Source organism: Histomonas meleagridis, assembly GCF_020186115.1.
Source record: "Histomonas meleagridis strain 2922-C6/04-10x chromosome Unknown contig_20, whole genome shotgun sequence".
In the NCBI taxonomy this organism is placed as follows: Eukaryota; Parabasalia; order Tritrichomonadida; family Dientamoebidae; genus Histomonas; species Histomonas meleagridis.
This window is the reverse complement of record NW_027150805.1, coordinates 1107729-1119974: the sequence shown is the minus strand read 5'-3', so window position 1 is coordinate 1119974 and position 12246 is coordinate 1107729. Positions and strand designations below refer to the sequence as shown.

Below are 12246 nucleotides of genomic sequence, written 5' to 3'. Positions count from 1 at the left end.
CGCCTTACAGGCTGATACAAGATTTGAGTCTGCATCAAAAGAATTTATCAGCAAATTAATAGTACTAATTGGAATATTGTCTAAAATCTCATATGCAGCAAGACAGAGATCTTCTGCATGGTTAAAATTAACCATTACCTCAAAAACTGTTAAAAAGGACACAGATGCCAAAACCATTTTATATTTAGAAAGGAAAATTAAGTTTCGACCATTGAACAAGCTAATTAATGATAACGAAATTTTTTATTAAAAAAATTTTTTTTTCTCATTCAAACCGTTGGATAATATTCAAACTTCATTCAGGCGGTTGGGACACTTTTGAATGCTTTTGAGTTCAATTTGAAAAAGTTTGTCCCGAGGTTATGAACTGAGCTTCAGTACAATAACCGAAAAAGTGAGAACGATACAGTTTAATAAACTAGTTAATACTAAACGGTTTCTAATGAAGTCCCAATAACTTAGATTGGGAATCAAAATATTCAAAGTAATTCATTCATTATGAAGGTAAAAAGGAATATTTTCAAAAATTCCTTAATAATTTTAGTTATATTAATAGCAGCGTTAAATTTCATTTCCATTAGTTCAAATCTACATGAAAAACTTATTCCAGAAATTTTAATGAATTTTGATCAACAATCTTCATTACTCACATTTCAAATTCCTGCAACTTTAGCCAATTCACCAGACCTTATTACCCTTCAACTCAAATCTGTGTTTGTTAATATTAGTGCCAACCCAACAAATTTTAATCACTCCATATCTCAAAGCTTCTTTATTTTTTCACTTATAATTCCTATCAGTTCCGTATATTGGGTATCTCTTTTTAAAGGTAAAAACGAAATCTTCCGAAGTTCTGAAACAATTATAGTTCGTAATCAACCATTTATTAATAATTATCCATACACGCAAATCTTCTGTGTTGGTGATTCATTCACTACTCGTTGGTGTCGTATTCGAAAGGCTTGTCTATTAAATGATAATTTAATCTTTTCATTTCCTTTCAACGTTACTTTTGAGGATGTCTTTATTATTGTTGGGCCTAAAGCACCACCACATGATGATCTTAAGCAACGTATTCATCCCGACAAGATCAAAATCCTTCGCCGTTTTCCTGATGTACCATTTGATGACATCACCACACAGTTAACAGCGCGCGTTGGTAACAATCAAATGATATGGCATAACATTATGGATTTTGTTGCTCCTACGTATTGGACAATGTCTTCTAACTTAGCAGGTCTTACGACTAATGAATGGGGAAGTCGAAACCCTTTATATGGTACGATTGATCGAAGTTGGCGGATAATGGAATATCATGAAACATATTCGTGGAAAATCGGAATTTTTTATATTAAGCTTTTAATTGATTTACCATTTGAATATTTACCCACATCAACAAAATGTTATGAACATATAAATATTGGGTTACGTAAAACAGTAATAGATCCAACACGTACAGTGATAAATGAATCAACGCCAATTCTTTGTTCTTATGAAATCGATCCTGAAGGTGTTAAAGGTTTACGCGAACATATGTTAAATGCAATTCATGTTAATGGTAGTCGAATGCCGAATATTCAAAGGCCGATTATAATGATTATACATCGAAGAGGAAATGATTTAAAACGGAAAATAATTAATATTGAGGACGTATTAAATGCGACGAAAGAACTTTGTCCACTTTGCGATGTACAAATTGTCGATTTTCAAAATCGGAATAAAGAAAAACAAGTTGAGTTCACACATAATGCATCATTATTAATTGGAATGCATGGAAGTGGCTTAACACATGGAGTGTGGTTAAATCCTTCGACACAAGAAATGCCAACAGGAATTTATGAACTGTTTCCTTATCGATATAATTGTCGAAATTGGTACCATCAAATGGCGGATATGGTGAAGATACAATACTTTGCATATTATACGAAATCAATTAACTTATCGAGATTTGATACGAAATTATCAAATAAAACAATCTCGAGATGTATAATGAATAAGAACAATTTGTGTTCAATCCCTCAATGTCATGATGTGATTCGAGATCAAAGCGCAATTATTGACATTGAAGAATACAAAAGGATAATCGAACCATATTTCAAACAGATTAATGAGTCAATGAAATTATATTTCAACCAAAAGATTTAAGTATTTTTATATAGAATATTATGTATCGAAATAAAATTTGTTTTTTTAATTGTTGGTAATTATTTTTATGAGATGATGAAAAACCGTTTAATTTTTGTGAAAAAACTGATAAAACGATAATCTGTGCCGATCAAGAATTTGAGTTTTGTATGTTAGCCGTTTAATATTTGAAAATATTTTGTGGGTAATTGTATAAGATGTTAACGTTTTCCGTATCAAATCTTGCTTTTGGATGTGTTGTTTCTCCAAGAAATTTATCATATTACCGTTTACATACGAATTAAAATCTCTATATTTTAAACAAGCAACTGATAAACACACCCAACTAGTTCGTATTTTTCGAAATAAACTTAAAAATATTTTTGATTTATTTAACGAAATTGGATATCAAATTTATTATATTCTAAAGAAACCTGACCTTTTCATTTTTTTGGTTTCACGTTTTATAGCATTGGTTATATTTTTTCTTTTTCAAAATATGAAATTATTTTTGAAGATTATTTCAAAAATTTTTGAAATTTTTTATTGTTTTTCTTTTCAACAAAAAAATATAATGACTCTAAAACGAAATGAACATCGAAATATATTTTATTTCATTATTTTGATAATATTCTTTAAACATAGTTATGAAGTATATAATTCTAATACGCAAACACTGACTATTGCAGATTCAACAGATTTTTCACTTGTTTCACAATATACAATTAGACATATTATCATCGAATCACCTATTTACCAAATTCCATCAAGTGCATTTTCTAATTTAGAGACATTAATTTCTGTTGAAATGAGCGACACAGTTACAACAATTGGTACATATGCATTCAATAAATGTTCAAATTTAACAACGATTATTCTTAGTCAAAATATTAAAACAATTGATTCATTTACATTTTTAGGATGTTCATCATTAAAACAAATTACAATTCCAGATTTAGTTACAATTATTGGTCAATCAGCATTTCAAGAATGTACATCATTATCAACGATTCACATTGGTACAAATTTAGAAACAATTGAAGTTACAGCATTTCAATATTGTCAATCATTACGAAACATTACACTTTTATCAATAATAACGATTGGATCGAATTCATTTCAACATTGTTCAAGTTTAGAAACAGTTATTTTTGGTGATAAATTAAAAACTATTGAAGATTTTGCATTTTCAAGATGCATTTCATTAATTAATATCACACTTCCATCATCAGTTACAACGATTGGAACTAATCCATTTAGTTCATGTACAAAACTTCAAAATATTCAAGTTTCATCATCTAATTCAGCATTTGGTAATTATAATGATGATGGAATTCTTTATGATAAAAATATTATAACAATTATCTCATATCCGATTGGGAAAGAAATTGAAACATTTGAAATTCCAAATACAGTTATAACTATTGGAATTTATTCATTTTATTTATGTTCGAAATTAAGAACAGTTTTTCTTTGTGAAAATATCGAAAGTATTGAAAGTAATGGATTTTCTGAATGTAACAATCTTCAATGCATTTATTTTTATGGTAAAACAGAACCAAATATTCAAGCAACATCATTTTCTAATATTGACGCAAAATATGTTATGACAATGGATTCATATTCAAGTACAACATTTGGCACATTAAGTGTATTTAAAGGAACGATTATTGATGGCTGTGCACCATTTCCAACAAATACACTCACAGATTCAAAAAACATATACGCAATCAAATACATATTCAAATTCGAATACATATACTCAATCGCATACATACACACAATCAAACACATATACAAATTCAAATACATTTTCACAATCAAATACATATACCAAAACAAATTCTTTTACAAATTCAAATACATTTACTGATTCATTTCCATTTAATGCAGTTTTATCACATTCTTTTGTTTTGACTTATTCATTCTTTTATACAGAAACAATTACTTTTAGTAAATCTATTGCATATACTGTTTCACTTTTTCATTATTAATAATTCATTAAGTTTTATTTCTTCATATATTTTATATTATGAATATACATTCATTATTTATTCATATTATTTTTTCATATTATTCCAATTTTTTAACAATTATTCAACAACAAGAACAACAAACACAAACAAATGATACACAAATGATTATTATTATTGTTATTATTTGTGTTGTCATTGTAATAATATTAATAATAATAATTGTTCTTATATTTATTATTAAACGAAATCAACATAAACAAAATATTTTAACGAATGAAACAGAAAATGATAATAATTATAACGAAGAAAACGCGACAACAGACCGATTTTATATTGGGATGTCTAACAAGAATATTGAAGAAGATCCGTTTGCACAAGATTTCAAAGAAGATAATCAAATTATTAATATGTAAAAATACAAAATTATCATTTCAGTAATTATTAATAAATGAGACATCATAAAAACGAATGTTTAGTAAACGTAATATTACGTGGCAAACATATCAGAAAATCTTATTTCTTATTTTTTTGATTTTTTTAGTTTGTTATTGAAATGTGATTCTTCAAGTTTACATGTATAAAGAATATCAAGTTTTAATTTTTCTCAGATAAGGATGCATAATCGAACACAAGATTTACTAATTAAATACTTTAGTGTTTTCTTTTAAAATAACAATTTGATTATATAAAAAATTATAACATCTTATAAATATTTTGAAACATACAATTAGAAAATTAATTAGAGCGAAGCCACTTGATTTTTAAAGATTTTTTCCCTTTGCTGAGTGATAAATCAATTATTTTTTGCAAAAAAACAGTTTAAGTTTTTTATCTTTTCAAAATTGAAACAAAACCGTTATTTTCTTCCATTTAAACCAAAAATAATTTCCAATGTTTTCTTTCTTGTTTGTTTACTTTTCTAATACTTAGTCGGAAAGATAAAGGAACATTTAGGCCAATAAAGAAAGTATCGAAACATCATAGAGCATATAAGCTCCAAGAAATCTCACATGCAACATTAGGAGCCGGAGATATTCGTGGCGCTGTCAAACTTCCCGCAGGAGAAAATTTAGATGACTGGCTTGCAGTGAGTGTTGTTGATTTTTTCAACGAACTGAATTGTCTTGTTGCTCCAGTAATTGGATATTGTACTCCAGAGAAGTGCCCTGAAATGACAGCAGGCCCAGGCTTCAAATATTACTGGCAAGACAATGAAAAGTACAAAAAACCAACAAGTCTTCCAGCTAGCGAATATATCACAAAAGTGATGATTTGGGTTGAAGGCCTTCTAAATGATGAAAGGATCTTCCCATCCGATCCGAATGCTCCATTCCCAAAGGATTTCCTTAAGACTGTACAAAATATATTCAAGAGACTTTTCAGAATTTATGCCCACCTTTACCACCATCACCGTGAAGATGTAATTGCGTGTGGCATTGAGGAGAATTTGAATTCATCGTTTAGGCATTTCATGTACTATACAAATGAATTCCAACTAATTCCTGATAATCAACTCGAACCTCTCCGAAGTATCATTGACCTTCTTAAGTAAAGGCGAATGAAGAATGTTACGCAAAGTAACCCACAATTTTTTTGGTAAATTTTTAGATCCGTTAATCAGACAATAACGATCAAAAAGCATTGAATATACAAAAAATGTCTGAATCAACTCAACACTCGCGAATTGCTCAATATATTCGTGAAATCATCGAAGTATGTAAAACTGATCAAAGCCGACTTGAAGTTGCTATTGCTAATTTTCAATCACTTGTTAATGCAATGAAAGCCTATGAAAGAGCACCTCGGTATTTCAATGATATATTAGAAGAGGCCGATTCTTTTATCCCTGCTGGACAAATGCCACATATTGTTAGTCAAGAAAAACGTCATGATGGAGATCCTTACAAATATCCAATTGTTGGCGAACTGGAAAAGATATTCAAGAGAAAACTTAAGCAGACAGAACTTCAAGCTCTTGCCACACAGTTATCTGGGAAAACAGGACTTCGACTTGAGCGTGAAACCAAAAGAAGCAAATCATTGCTCCTTCAATGGTTCAGTAACAATTGGACGACACTCCAGCCGAAGATATTTGAGTTTGGCTTTAATCAAATGCAATTCACAAAATAGATTTTCAATTATTTACAAAGTCAATCACCGAAATACAAAAGTGCGCAAAACACAAAATCACAAAACCCAAAACCCAAACCTTTGTTATAAAAAGATTATTTTTATCATATTTTTTTTAACAGTTAATCGATGACCGATGAATGTTACATTCAAATTTGTGTGGTCAAAATTTCGTTGATAGAATTCAAAAAACAGCTCTCTATCGTCCGGCACTTTTCTGTCAGATGTTTCTAGCCGTTCTATTTCTGGAGATTCAAGGCCTCAAGGAACGGTATGCTTGCGGAGCCAATCTCTACAGCTATTTATACGATCTCAGTGATTCAACTCAATTAGATCCAATCATTTATAATGATAACTTAAATGATTACAAATACACATTTAAACTTTGCGGAGAACTCCCACAAGAATCATTTCCTCAAGAACTCGAATATCAATATGGTGTCTCAGGCTTTCGTTGCAAAATTTCAAATCCTTCCGAATGTGAAGTAATTTCATATTATTCAACACAAGATTATGACTTCGTAACTTCAGAGACACACCCAGACGATGGTATTACAATGGTTCAAAAAGCACAAAATTACAATGAAGATGAAGACTTCAACATATTCGAATTAGTTCATGTCGTTAAATGCGATGCAACAAAAACAGATTTCAACGTCGAATCAGTTACCACCACTGACAACAACGGCGTGTTGACAATCTCGGTTCAATATTCCAACAAATATGGATGTTCAACAGGAAGAGGCAATATTCCTGACCCAGATCCGACAGTCGAAAGCGACTGTACGTATTCTGCAAATTCACAAGTTGTTTATCCATATGCAGTTGATATCGATCTCAGCAAATTCAAATATGCAATACCATATGGAATTCCTCACCAAGTGAACTCTTCATCATTTGTTCTTGTTAACCCTTGCGGCATCAGTAATTGTCCACCAGGTAAAACATGTGATTCTACAGATGCTTCAATTTGGATATGTACCAGCGATGACACATGTAAATCATTTGGAAGTGCACGTAAACACATTGGCATTGCAGAACGTACCGATAATACTGATGAAGGAATTATCGTATCATATGATCCTCATATAACTGAAAGTGGTCAAAGCATTGCTTCTAACATGCACGTCACTTGTGATTTTGAACTTCATCCTGAAACTACAACCAGCAGTATGATCCATATTAGCAAATTCGAAGTTGATAAAAACGGAGAAGGTTACATCGTTGCTACATCACCTGACTTATGTATGCAGCCATCGCCAACACCTAATCCAGCAGAATGTTCTGCAACATTCCCTTATGGAGGCGAACAAAAAACAATTGACATCAGAACTTTCAACAAATTAAACGGTATCTATCGTAACATAAAACTCAATCCAAGCGCAACCGGTTCTGAACACAATTTGTTCTTACAACCATGCGGCGGTTTGAACTGCCCCGGGGCCACATGCGATGATCCAAATGGTGCTACTGTGTGGCTATGTGCAGTCGATGGAGGACAACCAAGTGACTGTGATCCATATGGAGACTTCGCAGAAAAAATTACAGTTCTGACAAATGATGGAATTGAAAATGGTATTAAAATCCATTATATAAGTGAATCTGGACGACATAAGCTAAGTTCAGATTTGATTATAACTTGCGACTGGTTACAACCAAAGCAAAACTTACGAATTAACAAAAACGTCAATCTTATCAATTGGTCAAATTTGGAGATTACTGCATATGCAAATGAATTATGCGTAGGAGAGCCTCCTTGGTATCCACCAACACCAGTGCCAACAGTAATGCCATCACCAGCACCAGCACCAGGATATATTATACATAGAGAGAAGAATGGTCAATATGTAGAGTTTGACATGCGTGATATGTTCGAAGGAGCAAACAATGAGTACAACGTAACAATTAGAAGCGGAACCAAGTCAATTCAAGGCATTTTCAGTTATTACCCATTTTATCCAAAACGCTGTCCAACAAGTATCTGTGAAATCAGTGATACGGCAGATGCATGGATTTGTTTTATGGAGCATTGTTACCCAATAGCTAATCATCAATATAATATCGATTTGTTTTCAACAGAATTCATCGATTCTACTACGTATCTAATTGAAGGATATTCTAATTATCGAACCCAATTTACTATTAATTGTGATGATACTGCTACTAGTCTAATTCTTGATGATGAAATCTATTTAAGTGATAGTGGCTCATTCCATGTCGATGCTCGTGCATCATTTGCATGTCCTAAAGTAAATCCTTCAACATCTGCATCAACATCTGAATCAACACCAACACCAACAACAAGTTCAGGAACATCTACTAAGAGTCATACTATAACATATACTGCGACATATACATCTTCACCTACGATTGCACCAAAACCCACAGATAAAGTTAAGGTAAGTGGTGGATCAGTATTTTTGTTAATTGTATTTTTAATATTTGTATTATATTTATCTGTTGGTACTTTATTAGGATTTATATTAAAGGGTACAATAGCATTACCTAATGAAGAGTTTTGGAGTAGTGTTGGTGATGCGATTCTGACCACATTTAGAGCAATGATGTGCAGAAGACAAAACGAAGGATATGTAATGGCAGATGATCCGAACAGGGCCATGTATTATAGCTCTACATAAAAAATTTTTAAGTTTTTTGTTAAGGTTTTGATGTACAACATCAAATAATAACCGTAAAATTTACGGTTTTGTTTATGGAGTGACAAATGAATTCATTACAAGAATAACATATGAATTAGAACAGAATGTTTTAGTAATAAAAAAGATAATAAAAATCGTCTTTTCTTTTTTCTTTATTTTGAAGACTTATTTACAACGTTTTAATATATCCGTTGATTGAATTGTTAATGGTCACTCAAAACAAGAAGAAGAACATTCATAAACCAGTTGCTTCTTCAACTGATGTACAAATTCTTCTGTTTCAAAAACTGATTTTTGAAGTCGAGTTCGTGCTTGTATGTGCTTTTTAATTGTGGATGGAATTTTCTTCTTTCTTGTTTGCTTATGGTTTTGTTTTCTTTCTGATTTTGGAAGTTTTTCCTCAATGTTTTCCGAAATAATTTTTCTATCAGGTTTTGTATTATGTTTCTTATTATTACCTTTAATAATACATTCATTTGGGATTTGCTTTGGATTTTTGTTTGATTGTATTTTGTTGAATATTATTAAAGCTAATTTTTTTGCTGGGATCATATCAGATATATTAGTTTGGTCAGAGCAAGTATGTATGGTTTCTGAAAGGGCATGAATTCGTTTTTCTTCGTATCTTCTTTCAAGCTCAATGTATTCTTTTTCCAATTTAAATCGTTCATCAATTAGTGCTTGTTCAAAAATAGATTGTAAATCTTCACTAGCCAAATCATTTCCCAAATGCTTTATTAGCATTTCCCTTATTGTGTTTTTATATTCAAGATTGTATGAATTTCTTAGAGATTGCTCCTCTGAAATATGCCTTAATTTTTGCTTAGAAAGTTTTTTAACATGTTCTAATTTCATGTTATTTAACTCTTTTAGACAATCTTGAAGTTGTGTATGAGTTTCAAGCATGTTGATTTCCTAAACGTACATTTTACTTCATTGAACTGACAAATTATTATTTTCTTTTTGGAATGCTTTATGTATTACTTTTTTTTGTTCTTGTAGTAAGGTATTATTCGTCATCAGGAAATAGTTCTGTTACTTTAGTATGTCCAAATTTAGAAGCAATCATAAGTGCTGTTTGAAGAAATTTAAATAATTCTCAAATATTATATTAATATAAAAAATTATTGAAATAATTTTTAAAAAGATTAAATCAAAATCTTTGGCATTAATATCAATTCCTTTTTGTTCAAGAAGTAACTTCACAATTTCTATAGATCCTTTCTTTGCTACAAGCATAAGTGTTGTTTCAAATAATTTATAAAAATTTCAAATGTTATTTTGAAATATTAAATAATTAAAATAAATACTAAATAAAACAAATTGATATTTTTAGCATTAATATCAATTCCTTTATGTTCAAGTAGAATTTTAACTACTTCAATATAACCATTACAAGATGCCACCATAAGTGCTGAATAAAATAATTTAAATAATTTCCAAATATTGTTTTGAAATATCAAATTGTTAATATAAATTTCAAATAAAAAGTATGATTATCTTTAATATTAATATCAATTCCCTTGCGCTCAAGAAGGAATTTAACTATTTCTGTATAGCCATTTGCAGATGCTAAAATAAGTGCTGAATAAAATATTTTCAATAATCTCCAATTATTATTTTGAAATACCAAATTATTAAAATAAATATTAAATAAACCAAATAAACATCTTTAGCGTTAATATCAATTCCTTCTTGTTCAAGAAGTAATTTCACTATTTTTATGTGGCCTTTTTTAGATGCATACATAAGTGCTGTTCTAAGTAACTAAAATAATCTCCAATTATTATTTTGAGAAATACATATAAAATAGAACAAATAAATATCTTTAGCATTAATATCAATATCTTCTTGTTTAAGAAGGATTTTGAAAGTTTCTATATCATTTCTGTTAGATGCCAATATAAGAGCTGTTTGAAATATTTTAAGTAATTTCCAGATGTTATTTTGCAATATTATATTATCAAAACAAATCATTAATAAAACATATAAATATTTCGACCACCTACATCAATTCCTTTCTGTTCAAGAAGTAATTTGGATATATCCATATTACTTTTTTCATATGCTTGCATAAATGCTGTATAAAATAATTTAAATAATTTCCAAATATTATTTTGAATTATAAAATTATTAAAATAAATCTTAAATAAAACAAATAAATATTTTTAGCATTAATATCAATTCCTTCCTGTTCAAGAAGTAATTTAACGATTTCTGTATGACCATTATAAGATGCAATCATAAGTGCTGTTTCATATAATATAAATAATTTCCAAATATTATTTTAAAATATAAAATTATTAAAATAAATTTTAAATAAAACAAAAAAATATTTTTGGTATTAATATCAATTCCTTCTTGAATAAGTATTTTACCTGTTTCTATATTGCCGTATTTAAATGCCTGCATAAGTGCTGTCCAAAATAATTTGGATGGTTTCCAAATATTATTTTGAAATAAAAAATTATTATCATAAATATTGAATAAAACATTTAAATATCTTTAACATTAATATCAATTCCTTCTTGTTCAAGAAGTAATTTAACTATTTCTGTATGACCATTATAAGATGCTGAAATAAGTGCTGTTTGAAATAATTTAAATTATTTTCAAATATTATATTGAAATATCAAATTATTAAAATAAATATTGAATAAAACATTTAAATATCTTTTGCATTAATATCAATTCCTTCCTGTTCAAGAAGCAATTGAACTATTTTTGCATAACCTCTTGAAGATGCATACATAAGTGCTGTTTCATATAATTTAAATAATTACCAAATATTTTTATGAGATTTTAAATTATTAAAAAAAACATCAAATAAAACGAACGAATATCTTTAGCATTAATATCTATTCCTTTGTAATTAAGGAGTAAATTAACAAGTTCGATATTTTCTGATTCCGAAGAAAAAACTAAAATATTATTTGAAATTTGATGATCATGAAGAAAATGCTTTACAAGATATAAATTACCAATTCTTGCTGATTCGTTGATGATATCATCATTAATTTTCATTCCTTCATCAAGCAAATACGATAAAATTTCATAGTTATGATATAAAACACATTTCTTTCCTAATTCTTCTAAATTATTAAATTGTATAATTTTATTTTCATAAAGATATTTAAAGACATCATTTTTATGGAATTCAATAGCAGTTTCATACGCCTTTTTAAATTGAATGATTTTGTTCACATAAATGAATGATTTCTTCATTTCCACATGCAATTGCATATTTACCAGTCTTTCCTATGTCAGAACCATTCATAAGTAAATATTTAAAACATTTAATTGATCCAAAAAATGCTGCATAATCAATTAATGTAACATTCCAATTGTTAATAAAT

At 29.1% G+C, this 12246-nt stretch overlaps 4 protein-coding genes across 4 annotated transcripts; all 4 read left to right on the top strand.

The window, feature by feature from the left end:
• Positions 1-618: 618 nt before the first annotated feature.
• Positions 619-2145, top strand: GO595_002928 (uncharacterized protein; the record flags this gene model as incomplete). The annotated part of the gene is made up of 2 exons (XM_067915892.1): positions 619-727; positions 830-2145. 2 exons carry the CDS (start codon positions 619-621, stop codon positions 2143-2145), a joined length of 1425 nt encoding a protein of 474 aa, XP_067776729.1.
• A 3126-nt stretch (positions 2146-5271) lies between these two features.
• On the top strand, positions 5272-5652 carry GO595_002927 (Mob1/phocein family protein; the record flags this gene model as incomplete). Its single annotated transcript, XM_067915891.1, has 1 exon — positions 5272-5652. The coding sequence occupies one exon, from the start codon at positions 5272-5274 to the stop codon at positions 5650-5652; it is 381 nt and encodes a 126-aa protein (XP_067776728.1).
• A 104-nt stretch (positions 5653-5756) lies between these two features.
• On the top strand, positions 5757-6230 carry GO595_002926 (uncharacterized protein; the record flags this gene model as incomplete). The annotated part of the gene is made up of 1 exon (XM_067915890.1): positions 5757-6230. One exon carries the CDS (start codon positions 5757-5759, stop codon positions 6228-6230), a length of 474 nt encoding a protein of 157 aa, XP_067776727.1.
• Positions 6231-6454: 224 nt separating this feature from the next.
• Positions 6455-8869, top strand: GO595_002925 (uncharacterized protein; the record flags this gene model as incomplete). The annotated part of the gene is made up of 1 exon (XM_067915888.1): positions 6455-8869. One exon carries the CDS (start codon positions 6455-6457, stop codon positions 8867-8869), a length of 2415 nt encoding a protein of 804 aa, XP_067776726.1.
• Between the last annotated feature and the right edge of the window lie 3377 nt (positions 8870-12246).